The following is a 25403-nucleotide window of genomic DNA, read 5'->3' as shown; positions in this document are numbered from 1 at the left end:
AACTTAACCTTGCACAAAATTCACTTATTGACATATTCTGTATCATCCTCAAATATGTGCATCTCAGTTAATAATTATATGATTGCTATGAGTCAGACATAAAAGAGATAATCTAATCTTTATATTCCTTAGTGTTTTAAATACTGTATGACAGTCTCATATAACAATGCAAAAGGCAGTCTCCCAAGTAACAAGATGTCATAGGTATCCATGCTAAAAATAAACTGATGAGGCACAAACCTGCCACAAATGCATTTTCCTATGTACAAAAAATAATTATGAAACAGACTATAATAGCCTTAGTCTATGAATGTTAAACAATGACAGATGGTTCTGTGTAAGTTTCCCCTCCCTAGATAAGCAGATGTCACTGTGTTAAGGTGTGGTGCAGTTTCCAGTAGCACTCTGATCTAATCACCAGTGTTATGTAAGGAAAAGAAAAGAAGAAAAACAACATGTGCAGAGCAGAATCCCCTTTCTAGTACATTTTTGTTGAGGGTTTTATGGGATATGTATATGGGGAAAATGCTATGAGTTTCTGTGTCTGAAGAACATTTTTAAAACTACATTTATGCATTTCATCAAGCATGGCAAATTGAATATAATTAACCATCCAATCTAAATTTAATTTAAAATTAACAGTACAGCAAGTATCAACCTATTTATTTCTCAAATCAAACAATGCATAGAGTTTTTATAGTTATTTTGCAATGAGGATGGGATTTTTTCCATCCTAATAAACTGTTCATAATGTGTTTCTTTCACCCATTTTTATGCCTAGTAATATGTGCAAAAACAAAGTTATCTTGTTTTTGTTGATTTTAATGGCAGTTTTAAGACATTACTGGCTATATTATGCTGAGGAAATAGGAGCTAGCTAGGACACAAGGACACGCCGAGGCATACAACCCTGGATGACTGGGACAGTTATTGAACCAGCTACCCCTGGATTATGAGTCCTATTCTCTACCAACTGAGGTACCATGGCTCCATACATAAATACCAAGATTCTTTGTAATATTAATTTTTTTTCAAATATAAAAACTGTCAGCAGAAAAAAAAAATTGGGGGATTGCGTTTTTAAAAACATCTTTTTACAGGACAGAGAAACTGATAATGGGACAAATATAAGTATACATAAATATATATTTTCATCTTGTATAATCCACTTTCAAATCTTGAACAATTATTTCCACCCCCCACCCCCCAAAGAAAGCTGAATTCAGTTTTTTCTTCTCTTTTTTCTTTGCCAAGAAATATCTCACATGATAATCTGTAACAAACTAGCATCTAGCATTGGTCTGATAATGCTCACCAGGCTTACACCATAAAAAAAGTTGACCATTTCACTAAATGTGGGCATGTGAGAAAGCTTGCCAGTAGCTTCCCGTGGGTCAGTGTTTTTTCCCCCGAGTACTTCCTCCACCAGTTATACTGGTCACCATCTATAGCCTATCAAGCGCTGGAAATGGCTTTAAACCCGCAACAACAATAATTAAACAGGCTTATGCACTACTGTAAGAACACAATCTATATAAACCAGCCCACATTCTATGTTTAATCAAAACTGGATCAAAGATATGTCTTCCAGAGTCTTAAGAAGCAATTCTTGATGGACTATACATGATGAATTATACATAATGGGTACAGGACTATTGCATAAGCTCACCTGTCCTTATGGCCAGGTGAGCTAAAAAATCCTCAGCTATGCATCCTTCATTAAAATATTATACCAGTTACTAACTGAACATGTCTAATGTTCAAAATGTATGAACTGAAGTGAACAATATTCTTTGACACATTACTGGACCATTGAAGTTCTTCTTTGGTCTCTGGAGGGATGGGGGAACAGGAGGGATACAACAAAAGTCATTGGTTTGCATTTGACTTCCATTGTCAGTAATTCTTGTCTCTGTGTGTCTCCATAATAGCCTGTTGAATTTCTGTTTTTCTACGAACTGTACCAAATGAGCAGTGTCACAAACATGAAATCTATTCCCATGTCAAGCAGTACTGAATAATCATAACTGAAAATAATCATAACTAATTATCAATGGCGGCTGAGCCATTACTAAACGATTTACCTATTAATAACCAACTGTTCTGTTACAGAGCCTGGAAAAGTCAATAGTGACTCAGTCAGCAGTCTGACTACTTTCTATTGATCTGTCTGTGAAAATGGATGGTCCTGTGCAGGATTTATGCTTTTCAGAGATCCCCTTTAGTGCCATGTATATCATGCTTGAATAAACTAATGGTACATGCTCAGTTTGCAGCCCAGCAGTACTGGGTGCAATCCTGGTTCAATAGCGTGCATGGATAACTGGTGACCCATCCAAGGTTGATATTTTCCTCCATCTACAAGAAAACCCCACATACCTACATTTACCTTTACTTAAATGGAGAATATATTCTACCAGGTTTCACATCTGTGCCTGAAGTCTCTTATTTCTAGTAGATATGTAAAGCTTTTTTACCATTGACAATGACAATCTGTAGGATATGAAATGACAAAAAGTTGCACAAAATGATCAAAAATATGACAAATCAATTTCATCTAATCCTGAAACAAAAGAATCAAGTCCACTGATAACCAGAACTGTTCACAGATTACTCTGAAAATGACAAGGCACACAAGTTCCATTACTGTAGTTCTTAGAACTTGTTGTATAATCAACGTTGAGTAAATATAGTAACTTCATTACTGAAACACTTTAATTGGAGAATTCTGTTTTTGCACTAGTTTAAAATACCTAATAAAAGAACAACATGTAAATAATCCATTATACAATGGTTATTTTAGAAAGAGTCAGGAGTCAGGAAGACCTAATATATGTAAAAAGAATGAGCAATTCGATGTGTGCCAAATGATTTGATTCACTTTAAAATTTCTGAAAGCTGCATTTTCATTTGCGAATTCAAAGATCACCAGAAACGGTCACTGGCAAATCTTCATGTAGGATGGTGGAGATCTGATTTTAAACAGAATGCAAGAATTTCAAGGCTGCCTGTCTATCTTGAAGTATAAAAAAATAGATCTCTTTGTTCATAATAAAATCACAACCCTCCCACACAAAAATGAAGTGGTCAGTCCCTTACAATGTCTTCTGCAATGAAAATAAAGCTGATCTGCAATCTGACATAATTAATAGCTACACTGGCCATCATCAATCAGACATAATTAATAGCTACACTGGCCATCATCAATCTGACATAATTAATAGCTACACTGGCCATCATCAATCTGACATAATAGCTACACTGGCCATCATCAGTCTTTTTTTGGATGGACATAGGTACAGATCTGCAATCTGGCATAATAGCTACACTGGCCGTCATCAATCTGACATAATTAATAGCTACACTGGCCATCATCAATCTGACATAATTAATAGCTACACTGGCCATCATCAATCTGACATAATTAATAGCTACACTGGCCATCATCAATCTGACATAATAGCTACACTGGCCATCATCGGTCTTATTTGGATGGACACAGGTACAGATCTGCAATCTGACATAATTAATAGCTACACTGGCCATCATCAATCTGACATAAATAATAGCTACACTGGCCATCATCAATCTGACATAATTAATAGCTACACTGGCCATCATCAATCTGACATAATTAATAGCTACACTGGCCATCATCAATCTGACATAATTAATAGCTACACTGGCCATCATCAATCTGACATAATTAATAGCTACACTGGCCATCATCAATCTGACATAATTAATAGCTACACTGGCCATCATCAATCTGACATATATAATAGCTACACTGGCCATCATCAATCTGACATAATTAATAGCTACACTGGCCACCATCAATCTGACATAATTAATAGCTACACTGGCCATCATCAATCTGACATAATTAATAGCTACACTGGCCATCATCAGTCTTTTTTGGATGGACATAGGTACAGATCTGCAATCTGACATAATAGCTACACTGGCCATCATCAATCAGACATAATTATTAGCTACACTGGCCATCATCAATCTGACATAATTAATAGCTACACTGGCCATCATCAATCTGACATAATAGCTACACTGGCCATCATCGGTCTTATTTGGATGGACACAGGTACAGATCTGCAATCTGACATAATAGCTACACTGGCCATCATCAGTCTTTTTTGGATGGACATAGGTACAGATCTGCAATCTGACATAATAGCTACACTGGCCATCATCAATCTGACATAATTATTAGCTACACTGGCCATCATCAATCTGACATAATTAATAGCTACACTGGCCATCATCAATCTGACATAATAGCTACACTGGCCATCATCGGTCTTATTTGGATGGACACAGGTACAGATCTGCAATCTGACATAATTAATAGCTACACTGGCCATCATCAATCTTGTCTGGATGGACATAGGTACAGATCTGCAATCTGACATAATTAATAGCTGCACTGGCCATCATCAGTCTTACTTGGATGGACATATGTACAGAGAAGCCTTGTTAATCCAGACACATTCATTCCCAGTGAATATGTCCAGATTAATAAGTTTTCTGGATAATTGAATCTAGCACCTTTTTTTTTAACGATATTATCATACCATATACATGTACATGTATATGCTAGCTGTAAATGTACTGTATATTCAATAATGGTTGAAACGAATTAATGAATACATCTATTGACTTGTGTTTATTTCACATTATTATAACATGCAATTGTACATACATGTAAAGTAACTATAACATACACGTACAGTAAATGTAAGTTTAAACAATTAATACATGTACATCGAACACATCACACAATGTACAGCTGTTATAACTGCTAAAGAGCTGATAATTGACGTCCCCATTTGATTCTAAAATGAAGCCCTATACTGTCCACAGCTTAAATCAATCAACTGTATTTGAAAACCATCAATAAACAGTGACCGTTACATACAACTGGTAAACAACAAAGAGGCCTAATGACACACTTCATTTAATAACCATATGTTATGTAAAAAAGCGTGTACAAATCTGATCCTAGTGTGTTTATTTAATTATCAACACCCCTGTCGGCAAATAGCTAAAACTGCCATTGTTTATACAATCGCTGGTTATAATATGGTCACACTACTTAGTTTTTCCACACACAAGATCACATGATCAACTGATAACTTGAACATACCACTAGAACTTGACCAATCAGAGATTGATACATTGACGCACCTCCAAATCTGCATAAGTGAATCTGTGTTATCTGACTGACTGTATTTTCACATATGATTTTTCATATTTTCTTATTTTGGACAGATTATTTCCGGATTATCGAGACAAGTTTTATAGTAATTTTACACTTTGGTCCCCAATTTTGATGTCCAGATCCAGAACGTGGATTTCTTGATTAACATGGCATATTAACGTTTAGGAATTCCATTCCCACTGAATTTTGTCTGGATAGCAAGGTTTCCAGTAAAAGGAATCCAAATTAATGAGGCTCCTCTGTACTTGGAGTTTTCATTACAAGACTTCTTATGATGCTGAGTATGGGGATATGTGAATTCTTTTAAGCCCTTGACAAACAAGACATAGCAATTCGAAGAATAATCTGCATATTCTAAAAGCATTATTTAAGGACACAGATGGACATCAGTACCACTTATGACCCTATTGATCCATGGCAAGGATACAAAAGTACTGAGATAAACTACATTTGACCATTTTCTTCATCATGTGATATTAAAGAGGACTGGAGGAGTTATTTCCCTTTTAATGCATCTAAACTTACAGATGAACTTTTTGTTGCTCACATGCTATGCTTTTTTAAATGTCTGCTTCTTTATATGAAAATGCATGGTCCTTATCAATAAAAGTAAAAAAGAACAACATTGCCTATTTCTTGCAAAGCCTTTATTTGCTTTCCATTTAAACCCCACAGCCTTTTACAGAAGGGAATCTTTATCAGGAAATATTTATTCTTGCTAGTCAAACCTGCCATATGTAGCTTCTCATGAAAAAGGTCAAACTGGCCTTTGTACACAGATGACCTCTGTATAAAGGTTCACTTTTCAAACTTGGTTTTTGAACAAATACCATGCACTGATTATTATTATTATTTATACATATTATTTGCATGCTCTAAACAGATTTAGTTGAGCACTATTCACCCAAATAACAAAATTCTCTTCCAAACTTATCTTCCGCAAAAGATTACTATATCCTGCTCACTTTAATCCATCCTATAAATTAAACTGTTGTGGATCCTTTTAAAAAAAAATCACTGATCATCACAAAACACTAATTTCACCACTGACACTACATGTGACTCTGAAACTGAGGGCTGTCTCTCATTGACCAAATTGTATAATTCGGCTTAGGAAATGCTGTTCATGCTTCAAACAATGTCTGGATTAACCAATTTCTAACTCAACAAGATCAAAAGACATTTGGATTATGTGAGAGGCATGTAATGAACAGGGAAGGAAAAGAAGCCTCATGTGGCTAGTGTTAATGAAAAATGAAATAATGCTTTACCTGTCTTTACAGACATGTTTGTAAATACTTAAAATAATGCTTTACCTGTTTTTACGGACAAGTTTATAAATACTTAAAAGCCACTAACCCAAATGAAAAGGAATGTAACATGTATCTCTCCTCAAAGATAAACCTTTTTCATCAGAGATAAAGTTGATGAAGATATCAAAGTACTTCTATCTCACTGGCAGAAAAGGCAACTCCCATTATTGCTGTGAAATCACAAAACGCTTTTCAACCATCTAGCAAACAAATTGCTCTTGATGCTTTTGCCTAATTAAAAAAACTGATTCACTTTCTATCTGACACACTGATACCTCTGAGTTACACTGACAGTGTGACTTGAGTATGGTATGTACAACCAAAATAACAAACATTTACACATTTCTTCACATAATATGCCTTTCCCTAAACAATACCTTCCTCGAGGAGCAAATGTTTAGTTTGTCTAATCTGAGTAGTCACTGTCAATATGTTCTAGTAACTGTTTACAGCAGTGAGAAACCATTTTCTGATTAGGACACACCTGGCCAAGGATTGCAGGTGACCAATATATGCATTACTTTGATAAAGAAAATTTGCTGTCATGCTATATATATCTATCTATCTATATATATCAGCACCATACAATATCCCTGTGGCATACAATATGCAATAAAACAAGCCCTGTGGCATTCAAGATCTCTATGACATACAATATTCTAATGACCTACAACATCCCATACAATATTTGTATCCCTGCATCATATATCTTTGTAGCATACAATATCCCCTACAATATCTCTGTGGCAAATAATACAATATCTCTGTGGATATCAATGCAATTCAAGGACACTGGAATGGTTTGCATTTAGTGTACAAGAACAGCAAGTGTAAATTTCTTATCCCTCTTGACCATAAAAATTGTCACAAAACAAAACTCTCAAAAATTTGTTCTTATAATTTATAATATAATTGATATGAGCATTTGAAACATGGTCTTCATTGACAAATGGTCTTCCATAACAGTGTTCTTTCAAGTAAGATTTTAATGTGTTCATAATTTGCAAAATATCCAGTGTAATCCAGGTCTGTAGATCAACAAGTTGTTTTCTGCCATTTATAATTATTTTCTAACATTACTGACCATAGCAGAGAAAAACTGTACAGTGTCATATTTAATGGTGGATATTCTGCATTACAGAATTTCTGGATTTCAAGTGGCTTGCAGCTAATAAATTCAATTATGTCGATTACTTTTTGTGCATGGATAGAAAGTCAAATCCCTCTTCTATTTATCCTCTGCATGAAATCTTTTCAAGACATTTGACGTTATATCGCAATCCCTAACAGAACTGACCAATAATCAGTAGCACATGTGTGCAGATCCTCCATCAGTATATTGCTGTTTGTACAGTTCTTCTCTACCACAGCTAGTAATGTCAGAAAATAATAAAAAGTGATGGAGAACAATTTGCTAGTAAAATTCTTATATTCTTGTAATAACTGCAAAAAAGAAAAATATACAACACTTGACTAGTTTGTTTTCACTGCACTTTTAACAAATCATTGGATATATCATGCCAAGAAAATGAGAGTTAAGTGCCTTTCCTGAGGATTAACAGGCTGACAGCCTGAGTTGGCTCCAGCATGTATCAATTCTGTCACCGTAAAGGGTGAAAACTACACCTCTGTCACCTGTTAATTATTCTAATTAGTGGTTCACCAATTTTCATCAATTCTGTAGTTGCCATAAACCACAAATTTAAACTCTTTGAATATTATCCTTCTATGAAAACCCTATCCCCAATCCACAATTTAAGTGCCATCAAATGTCATTTTTCTGAAAGACCATGAAATTTTATACCCACAAAAATAATTGAATTCATGAAAATTTAATAAAAAAATAAGACAAATAAGAAGTTAAAAAGAACTTGGTGTGAGACTTTTACAAGGAAATAAAAAAACTAAGGGTAAAATGTGGGTTCATCCCTCCCAAGATGGTCCATACGAGATCTGAATTTCAACATGCCATTAGGAAGCCTATTCTGTATTGAGTAATGGTCATGACTATATCATGGCTAAAATCTGTGTACCAATAAACACTGGTTACCACTGTGGTTGAAGACACTGGTTACCATTGTGGATGAAGACACTGATTACCAATGTGGATAAAGACACTGAGTACCATTGTGGTTAAAGGTACTGGTTACCATTGTAGTTAAAGACACTGATCACCATTGTGGTTAAGGACACTGGTTACTATTGTGGTAAAAGACACTGGTTACCATTGTGGTTAAAGACACTGCTTTCCATTGTAGTTAAAGACACTGATTGCCATTGTGGTTAAAGACACTGGTTACCATTGTGGTTAAAGACACTGGTTACCAATGTGGTTAAAGACACTGGTTACTACTGTGGTTAAAAGCAAAGCAGTTAACCACTTTTCAATGGCAACTGAAATAGCATAAATCAATGCTAACATATGGAAGCTTAATATTCATATCTCAGAGCATCAAAGAATTCAAACCCATGACCTTCAAATCTCACTGAAGTAAGATCACATTTTCTGCATTATTTAAGTATAAGATAAGATACAACTTATTTAAAGTTGACATGATTTAAAACAATAATTCAATATAAGATCTAGCTAGCTTTTTACTGACATTACGTTTTTCTTCTGCTTCTTTACATTTCTCCAGTCCTTTTTCCTCTCAGGTATTTTCAGGGAAATGGTAGCTGTGTTGTGTAAATTTGTAGTTAGCTGCTTCTACTAGCTGCTGGACTGGGTAGTTCTTGTAGACCTCTTGATAGAATTGTGTAAGGATTCTGACACCAAAGTGCCACTCGCTATTCATTTATTTTTGCTTTTATTTATGTTAGGTGTTTCATGCCTGCATTGCACGCTTATTTGTGTCCGACTGAGGCAAGGGAGGTAATGACCAGGAAGGCAGGTGACCATCTGCAGGCAGGAGTCTACTCATTCCAGGGTACTGGTCTAAATGGATGTACTTGCACTAATTTTGAGTTTTGGTTCTTGTGTCTGAAATTGTTCTAAAGATGAGCTAGGTTGCATTGGATGGAAAACTCTGTACTGCTTTAGTGATAGTATGGTCTGTATCACAGAATTAGGATGCATTATTACTTTGGCCGTCTTTCATATTAGGGCTAGAAAGAGAGCAGAGAAGATTTTTTTAAAATATTAATTTTTTTTTTTAAGGATATATTTGGGATTTAAGAACACAGGAGCTTTTGCCGAGTATTGAGGTCCCTAAGGACATATCTAAAGCACCTGTGTATATTAATCTGGTTTTAGAGAGCATTTGGATGGGCTATGTATGTTTTACTGGTTGTTATTTTTAAGCTAGCGGGACACCTTTGCTGAGTACTCATGTCCCCCAGGCCCCGTCAAGGGTGCCCATCTGCTAGTGGAAATTTATATTTAAGTGAGGTCGGGTTGTTTATTTTATGCTTTTAGGGTGTTTTATATTCTTTCTTTAACTTGGATGTGTCTAGGAATTTAAGTATGTTTTGGTAGGTCATATTTATGTTGGGGTTGTTATTTTTAAGGAAATCTGGGTAAGTGGTAGGGGATCCAATTTTGTTTTGAGCTTTTTGAAATTCCATTCTAGCTTCCTGATATTTTGAGCAGCTATTGAATATATGTGGCAGGTCTTCAATGGTTTTGCAGTGATATCAATTGATATTAGCAGGCTTGGGTCCTAAATGTTCGCCAAAACTTCCTGCTAATTTTGTTTTACCGGTTACGATGCAATTGATAATTTTTGGTCCAGGCTGTTCACTTTGGGTGGTTTGATGGACCTACTGGTTTCTTTTATAATGGAGTAGAGTATCCTGCCTTTGGTAGTGGAGTTCCAGTGCTCCTGCCATTTCTGGTTAATATAGTTTTTTGTTATGCTTTGGGCTTCTGTTATGCTATATCTGAGTGGGGCAGGGTTAGGGTTCACTAACATGTTTTTTGCAACTTTGTCGGCTAGCTCATTACCAGGAATTCCTATATGCATATCCACATGAATTCAACTATCTGATCCACTGTGGATAATTCCTTAAGCATATAAGAATCTCTAGCCAAGAATTATTCTCTTGATTTGGTGCTGTGAGATTTTGATGAATTCTATTACACTAAGTGAGTTGCTGATCATAACTGCTTTTGGAACTTTTTGGTCTTTAATCCATTTTAATGATTCTATTATTGCCCAGAACTCTGGTGAAAGTTGAGCAGTGGTCTGGTAATCTGGATCCCATTTGTATGTTGAATTCGGGAATGACCACTGCAGCTCTATTATGGGGGGTTCGGTTGTTTTGGATCCGTCAGTGAAAATGTTTATGAAGCCAGACTAGGTGTCTTGTATTTCCATTGCTATGATGGTTTCGAGTTTAGATTCTTGTTCCAATTTGTTTCCATAATTGGTGACTCTAGTGTTGATCCTAGGGATAGGGTTTGTCCAAGGGGCGGAGTCAGGGAAGTGAGTGTACTCCTCTTGTAGAGCAAGTGTTGGCAGCTTCCCCCCCCCCCCCCCCCCCCGCGAGTTCTAGGATTTGTTTGTCACCTGGTGGGATAGGAACTATCTTGTGGCTAAACGGTTTGTTGCATTTGCTAATGGTTACTTTTGTAGCATGCGAGTCGTGGTGATTTGTTAATCGATTGGTGTATCAGAGGAGCATTTCCTGTCTTCTTATTTTTAATGGCAGTTCACCGGTGCGGACCTGAAGTTTGTCTAATGATGTCGATGTTGAGTGCCAGTGCAAACAGATAATGCTTTCCTTTGGATGGTATCCAGTTTGTTCAGTAATGTTTGTTTTGCCAAGTTGTAAACTTCGCATCCATAACCTAGCTTTGACCTTATAAGTGATCTATAGATGGTTAATATGGTTTCTTGATTGGATCCCCAGGTTGTCCCTTTAAGATTTCTTAAGAGATTAATATGTTTATTGCAATTTTGATTTAGTTGTTCAATCTGGTGTTTCCAAGATAGGCGATTATTGAAGAACATACCTAGGAATTTTACTACCTTATCATATTTGATTAACTGGTTTTGAATATAGAAGTTGGGGTAAATTATCTGGTTTTTGCGTTTAGGGGAGAAGATTATTACTATCATTTTTTCAAGTGAGATCTTAAAACCCCATTTATCTGCCCATCTCCCTATGCTATCTAGGCTTTTCTGGATTTCTTTGACTACTTGATTGCTAGCAGGTTTCCTGCCCTCCAGATACCGCTGTCATCAGCGAATTGGGAAATGTTAACCCGTTTTGTCGCTAGGTTGAGGTCAAGGTCGTTAATCATGATGTTAAATAGCATAGGACTGAGTACACTCCCTTGTGGGGTACCGTTTTCAAGGGGGTATTCTTTTGAGGTAGTGTTTCCTACTCTGGTGATTATTCTGCGACCTGTTAGGAAGTTTTTGATCCAGTTAAACATGTGTCCATTAATTCCAAAGTGGTTGAGTTCTGTAATCAATCCTTTGGTCCAGACAAGATCAAACGCTTTTTCAAGGTCAAGGAAGAATGCTGTAAGTTGTCTGTCAGATTTTCTTTTGGAGTTGAAAGCAAGTTTGATATCCGCTTCTAGTCTTAAAAGTTGATCTGTGGTAGAGCGCCTGTTACAGAAGCCACATTGGTTTTCTGATAGGAGTTTGTTACTTTCTAGGTTGTGTTTTAATCTGTTGGCTAGGATTGTTTCCATCATTTTACATATGTTATTAGTGAGAGGGATGGGATGATACGAGTTATTATTATTAGGGTCTTTACCTGGTTTAGGGACTGGGATGACAATTGCTCCTTTCCAGCTAAGTGGTAGTTTTCCACTTTGCCAAATTTGATTGAGCAGTTTTATAATGGTTATTGTAATGTTGTTTGGAAGATTTCTGTACGATATATCCAATTTGATCTTTCCCAGGTGAGGTTTTTTTTTTAGACCCTAGTGCTATTTTCCATTTGTATAGGGTGATTTATAATTTAAATCTGAGTTCTTGAACCCTTGGTCTTTAAAGAGGTTAGGAAGTGTGGTTTCAGCTTTAAGTCTGTGTTCTTGGAAGTTCCTAGTGTGATTGGTATTACTGCTCATGGCCAAGAAATGGTTAGCAAGTAGGTCAGCTTTGTCATGGTTGGTTGTAGCATTTTTCAGCTTAGGTGTTAAGTTGATAGCTTTCCCCCAGATAGATTTTATTTTACCTCATATTTGTTTAGATTTGAGGTTCAATTTGGAGCAGAAGCCTTGCCATGTTTTTTCTTTGGCTAGTTTTACAATCCCTTTAAGGTGTTTTTCTTTGTCTTTATATTGGACGAAATCTATTGAGTTTCTTGTTCACTTATTTGTTAAGTGCATTTTTTATATCTCTATGTGCTTTTTGACATTGATCATCCCACCATGGTATTGATTGTTTAGTCTGAGTGGGTATTTTTTGTGGAATATTTAGGGTAGCTACATTAAGTATAGTATTAATTACATTATCATGGAATATTGTTATATCTGGGTCTTCGAGCTTTTTGGTATTAATAGTGGCTAGGATGTTTCTAAAGTTATCCCAATCAGCTTTATCATATCTCCATTTGGGTGGGGCTTCATGGGTGTTGTGCTGAACTGATATTTGAAGGGAGATTATGATGGGGAAATGGTCACTACCTAATGTGTTATCTTGATCAACCCACCAGTTTGTAAGTTGCGCTAGTTTGGGTGTGCATATAGTAAGATCAATTACTGAGAGGGAGCCATCCTCAGGATTAAGTCAAGTTTTAGACCCATCGTTGAGTATGGTTAGGTTTGATTCAGCAATCCATTCTTTAATTAATTTGCCTCTTTTATCCCTTCTACTTTCTCCCCATAGTTCATTGTGAGCAATGAAGTCGCCACAAATGATTTGGTTTCCAGACTGGTTAGTGGAGATTTGTCGAAAAGATTCTAAGTTGATTGGGTTGTCATTGCCCCCTGGGTCATATATATTAGTTATTATTATATTATTCGATCCAGTGTTGACTAATACAGTTTGAATTTCAATTTTGTTATTTATGTCTATTGGCATTGGGATCGTTAATGTTTCAGAGTAGGGCAGGGAATCAATTAGAAATATTGCAAGTCCTCCTCCTTTATTCCCATTGCTATGATTTTTGAATATGCCTGGTGAGTATCCGGAGATTTGGGGTATGTTTCAGATTCTCTGGTAAGTGTTTCCTGGAGGCAGGTTATGTCAGGTTTATTGACTGCAGTAATGATTTTGTGCATTAGTTCAGGTAGGTTTTTGGATAGGCCCCTGTAATTCCATTGCCAGATAGTACGTCTTTTTTAGTTGTGTTATCCATTGAGATTGGTGGTGGTTGTGGTTATGATGGTGGTCTGAGGAGTAATTGTGAATTTAGCATGATAATGTTTGGCACCACACGAGTTTAGGTGTTCTATTGTTTTCTAGTGTGGGGGGTTCTGGTGCTGTTATATTTAATTATCTCTTTGAACAGTTCAATCCACATCTGCCATGTGATGTTTTGATAACCTTGGTGGGGGGTGTATGACTGATTTTTTTTTTGGTATTGTTATGGCTTTGATTTTTTCCTGATTGCATTCCTGCTCATTTGGTTTCAGATTTTGGAACAGTTTGGGGCAGATTAATTTTTTGTGGAGGTGGATTTTGTTTTGTTGTGATTGGAGTTGAGAGGTTAGGTGACTTCCTTTGTTCCATTTTAATAGAAGTTGTGTTGCTGTTATAAATTTTTTTTTGTGTTGCTGCCTGATATGTCAAATGTTTGGCATTCATGCGGTTATTTGATTGTCTTTGATAGTATAGAGGCATTCAGATGCTTTGGGGTGGTGTGGTTCTCTGCATTTGGGGCATTTGATAATTCTCTTTTTACATGCCTCTCTATGTTGGCCCCTACATCTATATCTGTATTGACATTTGTTGGTGTAGTGTCCCCAATGTTGACAGTTGGTGCAGAATTGGGGTTGTTGACAAAAGGTTTTAGTCTTACTCTGGAGGAATCTAATTTTATCAAGGTTGTAATTGGTTCTTTTGATACTATAACTGCTTTTGTGGCGAGTAGTCCTTTTACGACTTTTAAGTTGGTATGCCTTTTCTAGTTTTGCACCATTCTCATGGAGTTTTTTAAGCAGTGTTTGGACATTTAGATCCTTATTATATCCTTTGAGGGTTAGTACTGATTTGAAGTTCATATTTAGAAGTGGTTTGGTAGTTTTTTTGTTTGTTTTTGATTCAGAGGCATTTTTGCTGTCAGGTTTAGTAGGTTTATTTTGTATTTTGTGGTGCCTTTCGATTTTAACTCTAATGTGGCATAGGATTTCCAGATGCAGGAATTTTACCACTTGGTTGAGCATGCTGCAGTGAACAATTAGGTAGTCAGTTTTTGGTCTAATTAAACTAAATTGCCCATGGTGTGCTCTGGAAAGGGCGCCTATAATGCTGTTGTTGCTTAGGTAGAGCAGTTGCTTGTCCCTAATGCTTATGTATAACGTATGTTCCAGTGAATGAAATCTTGGTTTTACTTCTTGGTTGTTGCCTGGGGAAAAGGGTTTGTTAGTACTTGTATCCCGTTTCCCAGTTTGGGTTGGAGTGGTGCTGTTTGTTGTTTTTTTTTCTTCTCCAAAGGAAGCTTTCCTTTACCTAAATAGGTTACTTGTTCCCTGGTGCTGTCTATACTTGAAGGGTAGTTGGGTTTGGGGGGAGTATTTTTAGGTAGGGTCCCATGTCAGAACGGGTCATGGGGGTAATCTGAAAAAATTCAGTCACTTGGTATGATTTTTGTTTCCCTTCCCATTATTGCTGTTTGTTAAACATAAAGGTGGCAGGGTCCAGTTTCGTAAATTGGCCCCTGGCAAATTTCTTAACTTACGGCTATGGTGTGACTTTTTCAGCTATTATTGTTTACTATTTGTAGATGTGAATATATTTGTGAACTAGGTGTTTCGGGCTTGTGTTGTTCTTGAAATTGATGTCAGGCATGTACACTTTCCATAGTTGCTCTGCAGTATGCTGATAGTGAAATACCAATAGTCGGCTAGGAAGAAGAGCTAGCCTCCCATAGCAGTAGACACGTGGGTTCAAGGCAAGTAGAGTATCTCAAAAACGGCTTGGATGACAACTATTCTGAATCGCATCAAACTATTTAGTAGACAATGTTTTTCAAAATTTTCATCCAGGGAAAGAGCTTGCTTTGCACTGTGAGCACCACATGCTGTCAAAAATGGCCTCTGGATGTGAAAAATGCATGTATAAAATAGGGGTTGGGGTGCATAAACTTCTGCTATGAACTGCCATTGACTTCTCTGGTCAAGTGAATACTATTCTTATGCTTTGTTTTAATATAGGTCTCTAAAAATATGGACCTTTTTGACCTCACTTGTGTATTTGACTTTTTATGATTTTTTATACTAGGTCGCTGATTGCAGTATTAAATTTGTACATAAAAACTGGCCCCTGCCCTCTTAAGCTCGCGTCGAGAGCCAGTGGACTTTTGCAGTCGCTAAATCTCGCGTCAAACAGTTATATTCTGCTGGACGCTTAAAGATAACTCTTATCTCTTCATAAAGCGTTTCAGCGACTTGATTCCAAGACTGGTTGTAAACTATTACTATGAATGTTACTGTTTTGATATATAAACCTTCAGGTCGTTACTCCCTTTTACTTCCTTTTCCGCCGATAACCGTACTGTAGACGAGGTATGTTTTTATAATGGTCAAAAAATCTCTAATTCATCAAGCTCTAAAGTGCATGGGGCACCATTCAGATATTGAATAATTCTTCTTTGAAAGTTTTTCAATCTGAATAATTTGCAATTTTTGGTGTTTCGAAGGATGAATTCAACTCTGTCCAATTTATCTGTATAGTGTTTACCATATGTCTGTAAATCATTGGTATTGTTTGTTAGTCTTAGGAAACGTCACCTGTCAGTAATAAATTGTTTTTAAGAGAGTTTGTTGTATTTGTTTCGTGTGTCGCAGTAGATGATCAGTATTCATAACTTCCGCAGCGCTAGCAGTAATAACATCGCTTTTAAGAAATCGAATCTTTTAGCAAACTCCCTTCCAAGAGACGGTGTGGGCACTTAATTTCAGTTTCTTCCACAGGGGTTGGTTTGTAAAGAAAATTTGGAGTATCCGTCCATGAATCGAGGGATGGGGGTTCTAACCTGTAACAGTGTAACACAAGGGAAGACACCAGTCCGTTCCCCTCGGTAGTTCCAACACTGCTAGTTTATCCTAATTGCGTCTGCTAATTTCCAACTTAAGCCAGTCGTAATCAAGAATAGTTCAGTTTTCAAAAGAGCTCGACATATAGTCCTACAATGTAGGAGATAGCACATGTTGGTTTTGTTTTAGTACTATGTCTTGCAATTCAAATAAAATAGTTTCAGAAGATGTCTGTTTCAGCTTAGCTTTGGAAAGGTGCGTTTCTATCATACAGAGCCATCTGACTTGACAACGGAAGTTTGGTAATTGTTCGTAATTAATCCAGCCTCAGTGTATTGTTAAAATTCAAGGATTTTAATTTCCCCCCAAAAATGTATGCCATTCTGTGTGGATGTCTCCACATGTTGGACATTACAAATTGCACTTGAACACTATTCCAACAACGGAAATGATCATGCTTTACGTTCTATATACAAAGTAAACTCTGACTTCAAAGAATCGCAGATGACGTTCACAAACTTGTCAATAATCTTTGATACAGATGACGTAAAATTTCTCATTTAAGGATCATGATTTGCAGTTCGGATTTTGATATGGTACACTTCTCATCTTTCAGCCACCATGGGGGCCTACAAGTATATCCAAGAGATGTATCGCAAGAAGCAGTCTGATGTGATGAGGTTTTTATTGCGTGTTCGCTGTTGGCAGTATCGTCAACTTACAGCCCTCCACCGTGCTCCACGCCCAACTAGGCCTGACAAGGCCAGAAGACTTGGCTACAGAGCTAAACAAGGTAATTTTGTCACATTCCAGCCACCATATTAATAAATAGACGAAGAAAAATAGTTTCATCAAAGTAACTTGTTTTGTTTGCTGTACTCTCATACACTGACCAAATGGTATGGATGGCTTGCATTTCAGACACAGGGAGATACCTTTTGATTTAAAGTAATCTTCCAATGAAAGGGTTTTACATTAAAGAAGTACAAGAATATTACTTATCTTATGATGGGTATGTGATGTACTGTTTACAGTATTCATCTTTGTACAAGAATTTTTATTGTTGCTTAAAGTGTCAAAAATACATCTAAATCGGATTTGATTAAAATGGTAGTATTTTTTATGAGCACCATTGGTGTTGCGCTTTGTCAGCAGTAAATTCCTCACTGAAATTAAAAAATTTGACACAAACTATGCCGATCTTGGTATTAGATAATAAAGTGACATGGACAGTTGTTTAAATTACTCAAATTGCTATTAAGAGTAGTGTAATGTATGAGAAATCGTATTTGTCGCCTGGAGGTCTCTACCTAATGGAGGCAGTTTTGACACCTTAGTGGATTGCAATAATTGTTAGATAAATAGCATTAAAACAAAGATGTTTCTTTAATCTACCTCGTCAAGAATAGGATCCATTTGAGGCAGCTCAAAGGGATAAAAATGGCTCAAAAGTGGACAGGTTGGCAAAAATGTTCTGCAGCAAATTTGCAAAATTGGCAATTGACAAGCTCACTGGTTGTCAAGCTATATATCACAATACCAGTATCACTTTGGCAGCTGTTATGGTTAATTAGTGTTTTGAATATATTGTGTTAAGTATTGTAAGTTTCAAATGTACAATAATTCTAACCCGTTTCCTAAAAAAATTCTTGCAGGTTACATTATTTACCGTGTACGTGTCCGCCGTGGAGGTAGAAAAAGGCCAGTTCCCAAGGGTTGCACATACAGTAAACCGAAAACCCATGGTGTGAACCAACTCAAGTTCCAGCGCACTCACAGATCTGTGGCTGAGGTATGTAGGTTAATGTGTGCACCATTGTTCATATTGTATTACACCATAATACTGTAATGCAATTTTGTATCATTCCCCACTTTTATGTTGTTGAACAAATATATATTTTTAAAAAAAACACCTGACAGAAATTGAAATTTGGTGGGAAGTGTCCTGGCATAAATGGCTTCACAATTTTTACAAAAGCTGCTGAAGCAGCATTAAATGTGGCTGTTACTAAAATGGAACCAGCTTAAAGGGACTTCTCAAAAATGCTCAGCAGGTGTCCAGAGTTGACAAAAACATCCAGAACAAGACTTCAAATTCTGTGTAAATGATAATGATCTGTCATCAAATACAGCTGCAACTTTTTAAATAAAATTTAAAAAAAGCTTCCAGTGACTTCTCAGACTGTTAAGTAAAACCTGGCCAAATTTGAAAAGGCATGCTGGTTTTAAAACCTTGGAAATTGGCACAGATGATGCCAAAGTGCAATCAGGATATGGATGAAGATGCAGATTACAGAGAAATCTTGAAGCAGTCATTTTTATGGTATCTGCAGACATTTGCATCAAAGAAAATTTCTGCACTCTACTTGCACAGATTTTTTGGCCAACTGCTGCTGTATTTGGCCACTGGATGCTTAGCCATGTGAGCATTCTCAAAACCACTTCGGCCTTCAGATTTTTTGCTCATTTGGTCAGAAACCTGAAAAGCCTATTTGATCACCTTTCATCCATCTGTCGGGTATCCATTGGCACAAGTTTATTATGACAACTGCTCCTGCCAGTGTTTCCCTTTATGCACATTTGTGCATCAGGGACGCGTGCTGGAGAAAATTTAAGCACACATTTTGCCGTGCATTTTTTTGATGCAAAGGATTCACATAATGCGATCAGGATTTATTTAATATCCAATGCATTGGACAAGGGTGGCGTCGTGTATACTTCCAGCAGAGGCATTGACTGGTTCCCCACTTTGTTTACTGCCTGCATTGCGCTCCTATTTGTAAAGCGGAGTGCAACGCAGGGCACATACGAAATAAGGAACCAGATTAGCACAGGCAATGTTATGATAGAGTAGTTTCCCCTACTCGTGAGCTCTCCTGTGATTTCCATTGAAATCGGCAAAATGTTGTCCTTATGTTTAACCTCAATGCTTGTTGCACTAGGTGACCACCAGATTAAAACGTCGTGCACTAAGAATCATTAGCAAAGAAGTGAAAGAAGCAGAACACAAAAGAGTAACTGTGAATCTAACTTTAATGAAAAATGGAGAAAATAATTCCCTTGACTGGAATACGGCACATCCATTAGAATTACCAGTGTGACTTGTGATCGCATCATTGCAAGGACTGCAAAAGTGAATAATCCTGTTGCGACAGGGTTTAAGAATTTTTAAAGACTATGCCTTCATTCGCCACAAGATATCTGGAGAATACATTATAACCCAAGACATCTTTTACAACAAAGAAATAAGTAAACTTGCTGAGAAAAATGGGTTTATTTGGATTACAAAGTCAGTGGGTCAGTGCAGATTTTGTTGGTTTTTAACTTTGCTGCAATAAAATAGAGATCTTAAAGTACTGCAATAAAATAGAGATCTTACAGTTTAAGTGTAACTTATTAGAAACAAGATGAATCATTAGCCTCCTTGATTTTTGGATAAATTTGTTCCAAGACGAAGTACAATGAAACCGATGATAGTACATATTTTATGACAGGCAGTAAATCAACTGACATCTGATTACAAAAGATTTATTAGGCTTTTTATATTGGCTTATATGTAATGTGTTGGTCTATAATATTGCTTCAAAAAGATTATAAAGAGACTGTTAAAAGTACGAATTTAAAAGAAAAATGAACTAATAAAATGATTCTTTGAATGGACAATGCATTTGTTTGTTAATTGTGCATGTTGGTTTATTTGTATGTTTAGAGAGGGAAAGAGAGAGAGAGTATGCTGTGCAAGTTGCAATATCCTATTTCAAGCTTTAAAAAAAATACACGAGTCAGAGGAACATTTGTCGGTACATTTTTGACCCTCACATTTTTTATTTGACCCCCATTTCTGACACCAAGGTTTTTTTTTTTACCCTCAGTTTTACCCCCCTGCGGGATACACTGTACTGCATTCACAGGGATCGTCCTGGGCTTCGCCAATGTCGCAAATTGCGATTTTTTTTCCTTATTGGCGACAAAAATATCCCACCTGGCGATTTTTTTGGCGACATACTTTTTGGTTATTTAATTTGTACATACAATCATGGATTTGGACTGAATAAATTTAAAGCCAGAACGAAAGGAAGCCACAAACTTGACTAAGCAATGCATTGGAATCAATCTGTTACACAAATGATCCTTTGTTCTTATTGACAACCCTATCTTTACAGTGCATTGTTACATCATAATCTGCTTATGCTGACATCTGGGCTGAGTACTACTGTATGCTGCGATACAGTCAATCATGCTACCGCACTATACCTACAACTGACCGACTTCTGAAGACGTGAATAGAACAGATACAATTAATTGTATGGCTAATCCTTGTTTTTTTTTTTTTTATACATATACCAATACAATAGTTTTGCTGAACCTTCATAGAAAACTGATAACCTTTGAAGTACCGACTACTGTGTATAAATACAAATCAAATGGAAAAAATCTCAAATCACAATTACATCTGTCGCCAGTGCAGCATTTTACTCATTGATCTTTTCCTTTTGCCATCAGTCCCGTGTTACGGCTGCAGAGACTTAAACTCCGCAACAAGAAATAGCAAAAAAAAAAAAAAAAAAAAAAAAAAACAGTTTTGCATAATTAATAATAATTATTTATTTCTCAAAATACAGGAGTGAAAGAATCCCTAAATTGGGTGTGAATTTACGCTTATATATACGGTCCAATATTGCCAGGTGTTGACTCGTGTAAGTTTCATTCGTGGGAATGGAGATCCTATTTTTCTTGTCGAGAAAATTTATACAGCATTCAGTGATCATTCTTGGGATTTAGGAAGCAATTCCCTACAAGCTTTGTGAAGCTAGCCATAAAGAGGGGGGGCTGCTGAGAGACTACTGGTGTCACCTGCCAGCACTGAGGACTATGAACGTGGATTCAGTAAGATGAACCTCATAAAAACTGACATCAGAAATAAGCTCTGCATCTCATCTCTCAAGAATTTAATGAGAATCAGCATGTACAGATGTGAAAAATTAGACTTTGAAACTGCATTCAACAAGTGGGCAGCCCTAAAATCGCGACGGATCTTCATGTAACACTTTGTAACATTTTGTTAATGCTTGTTGTAATTAAAGTAGTAACTAATCCATCTTTTGTAATTTTCATTGCCTGTTACATTAATAGACTAAATTAACACTTGGAAAAATGTACACTACTTTTTTTGGCGACACTTTTTGAAAATTGGCGACAAAATATTGAGGTTGGCGATTTTTTGGGCGATAGCTTTTTAAAAGCCAGGACCATCCCTGCATTCATCCCATTTGCTTTCAGACATCCAATATGGCCACCATGGCAGCCATTTTGAAGTTCTTGTCACTACTTGTTCTGAGTGAATATTCATGTTGACATGGGTTTTCATCACAATGGTTCTAATGACAAGTTGGACCTGAAATGAAAATGAAGTCTATGGCCAACAAGGGCATCCATCTCTAAGATTTGGAGCATCCTATCGATCCACATAGGGTCTTCATTTAGAGACTCAGCACTCATCCTTATGATTATGTTGATCTAGGATTTTTACTAAAAGACTACACATGTCAACATGGTCCTAAACAAACTTTGTTCTGATCCGACGTTATCTTTGACCATTCTGGTAACCCGTTTGAAAATCTTATTGTTGCTCATCATCATTGGATGGTCATATCGACATGGGTTTTTCATTAAAATACTTTATGATGTCAGGTTGATCCTTGATGAAAATTGTGCCCATTTAGACTTGCAATGTATTTACATCTGTAGCGGATGTTGAGACTTGAAAGGAACATGATAATGCTTGTCTGGCTCTGTTTATTGCTGCCAGAAGGTAATTTAAGTTGTTGTAATTGGTTTCCAGTGTTGTCCTTGCTAACTGTACTTGTTCAGCTTGTCACATGGTTGCATTTAGAACATGATCTATTTATAGTTTAACATCAGCTTGATTTTTTAGCCCTCCTCCACTTGTCTCTACATCCACCCAAGTGTACAATATTGCCTTGATAACAGGGATATCAAGATAAAAGGGTAGTAATTTATTATGAAAATGGCAACATTTTTTGAAAATGGGGACAAAATATTGATTTGCAAAGCTACCTCACAGATACGATCTAACTGCTTGGCTAGGATTTTGTCCCAGTTTCGACCTCTGTATATGAGATTCAGTTGATTTACTCTTTCATTGGCTCCTTTGTGTAAGGATAACAGTGTAAGATTGAGTTCTAGGAAATGGTGTTGAAATTGTATACCCTGTAATAAAAAAAGATAAAGAATATTATTGTTGTAATTTGTTAATCTATTCCTTTTTTTTTGCAGGAACGTGTTGGACGTAAATGTAAAGCCTTGCGTGTCCTTAGTTCCTATTGGGTTGCACAAGACTCCACCTACAAGTTCTTTGAAGTGATTTTAGTTGACCCATTTCATGCTGCTATTCGCAAGGACCCCAAGATCAACTGGATATGCAATGCTGTTCACAAGCACAGAGAAATGCGTGGTCTCACTTCCGCTGGTCACCAATCAAGAGGTCTTGGCAAGGGTCATGGCTTTCATCACACCATTGGTGGCTCGCGTCGGGCTAACTGGAAGCGTCACAATTCTCTTAGTTTACGCAGAAAGCGTTAAAATTTTCTATCTTTTTCTTTTTTTCTCTTCTATTAATAAAAAATATATTTTTCAGCAGTTTGTACAATCTGTCAGGATTTGCTGAAAATGGGAATAAAAGGGCTGCTTCCAACGTCAACATGCCTTTTGTTGTGAATCCTTCATTGATCTTAGGCTTAGTTTATTTTGTCCGCATGAGAGCCAAATGAACTTATGGTATGTCATGTCACACATCATTTGCTTGTTGCCACCATATTTCCGATCTGATTTTGATTAGACTTTAGATCTGAGTTTATATCCTTAAATCTCCATGCAATAATGGGTGTGATGCACTCACTAAAATGATCTTGTATCTAATTGCCTAGATTGCTGCCACTCTGGAAGCCATATTCATATATGCCAACAATTGTACTTGTGGCATAATCATTGTGTTGTTTTCACCCAATTACATCTTATGCCCACCTCTATATGTGTTACGCTTTTTTGGTACATTAAAAATGAAAGTAAAACATTTTTTACCGTCTCTTTAGTCCCACATATAAATTAGAGAATAAATATATATATATATATATATATATATATATATATATATATATATATATATATACATGTACATATATATATAGAGACGGTTGCATAAGAATATTACAAGAGTACAATATTTGTCTATTGTGGACGTACATGTACTTTACTTATTTTCCATTTAAAACAACTGCATATGACACATTTAGAAAAAAAGGGGGGTTTTCTTCAATTTAAAAACTACTCGCCAAGTCATTAAAATATTTAGTTAGTGGACCAGTGCTTGAAACAAAATTTGCACAAGATTGTAAGCAAGATGGGTGTTATCAGTGTGTCTCATGGATGTTATATGACTGAAAATGTTATAGAGGAAATGGATTTTTAAACTTCAAAACATGTTGGATCAGTAAAAGGACAACTTGCTTTACAAATTTAAAAAAAAAAAGATGTAATACATCTTGGATTGAACAGATTACCATACTTATTGCTGAATTTATGGACTTGACTCATCGATGTGTCAGCTAATTAAAGTGGGTTGTATATAAATAATTTGGCAATACGTTTTTTGTTTGTATTCTGGTGGTAATCTGCATGCATTATGCTCATTTGTGATTAGAATTTTAACAGCTGCAGATTTGGGTTTGTAGCAAAATTGATGTACATTTGTAATAGTTTACTGAAATTATGGCATGTATAGCTTAAATTTTGTATGCTTAGATTACACTGGTCAACAGTGAAATCATTACTGACTTGAAAAGGCCCTAATCTGTAGTATTTTGGTGTGCCGAACACGAATATAACCATGAAAAATTTGTATTGGCTCTCGTTTTGAAGATATTCATATACCTCATTTTCTATGTTTCACTGTGTAAATTTCTCCAGTAGGACTGCAGCAACATCCGGAATAATGATGTAACATTGCATAATACCATCATGCTCACATCATCCACAGTTGATTGCATCATTTTCTGATGCAATGCAATACTAATGCCATGCGGCTGCTGAAGTAAGTTGACGTCAGCAGTGTACTATACATGTGTAGGCCTATTATACTAATGCCAGGCGGCTGCTGAAGCTGACGTAAGCAGTGTACTATATAAAGCCCAATCAGATAGGTTCAGCATTTAAAATATTTTAGACGTTGTGCGAGACAGTTCAAGCTACTGTTACATAAAACTTATTATTTTATCCATTTACGTACAATAAAGAACAGTAATGCCTCGAAAGTGTGTTAATACCGCGGACAATTTTTGCTATATTTGTGGGGAAGTGACATTTGCCAACCAGAAGAAAAGTATCAATTCTCAAGTGAAGAAGGCATATCATCTTTACTTCGGATGCAAGGTTGGTGACCAAGACAAGCCTTGGGCTCCGCATATATGCTGTGCTACATGTACAACACAGCTTTCACAGTGGTTGAATTGCAAAAGGTCATCAATGCCGTTTGCAGTCCCAATGGTGTGGAGAGAGCCAAGCAACCACCTAAATGACTGTTACTTCTGCTTGGTTCCTCCTCTTTCCGGCGGAATAACGAAGCGAAAGAAGTCGAGAATAGTCTACCCAAACATTCCGTCTGCATTGAGACCAGTTCCACATGGTGAGGGACTTCCTATTCCAGAACCTCCAGCAGAATATTCTCTTGATTCATCTG

At 36.5% G+C, this 25403-nt stretch overlaps 1 protein-coding gene across 1 annotated transcript; it reads left to right on the top strand.

Moving 5' to 3' along the window:
* Positions 1–16059: 16059 nt before the first annotated feature.
* Positions 16060–23369, top strand: LOC149784941 (large ribosomal subunit protein eL15-like). Its single transcript, XM_089978578.1, has 4 exons — positions 16060–16177; positions 17265–17441; positions 18304–18440; positions 22946–23369. The coding sequence occupies exons 2-4, from the start codon at positions 17270–17272 to the stop codon at positions 23249–23251; spliced, it is 615 nt and encodes a 204-aa protein (XP_089834704.1). The 5' UTR covers positions 16060–16177; positions 17265–17269; the 3' UTR covers positions 23252–23369.
* Positions 23370–25403: the final 2034 nt, after the last annotated feature.

The sequence above is a fragment of the Sinohyriopsis cumingii genome, chromosome 13 (genome assembly GCF_028554795.1).
Source record: "Sinohyriopsis cumingii isolate HCF-2022 chromosome 13, ASM2855479v2, whole genome shotgun sequence".
In the NCBI taxonomy this organism is placed as follows: domain Eukaryota; kingdom Metazoa; phylum Mollusca; class Bivalvia; order Unionida; family Unionidae; genus Sinohyriopsis; species Sinohyriopsis cumingii.
Note: the sequence above shows the minus strand (reverse complement) of the source record. Positions and strands in the feature narration are given on the sequence as shown.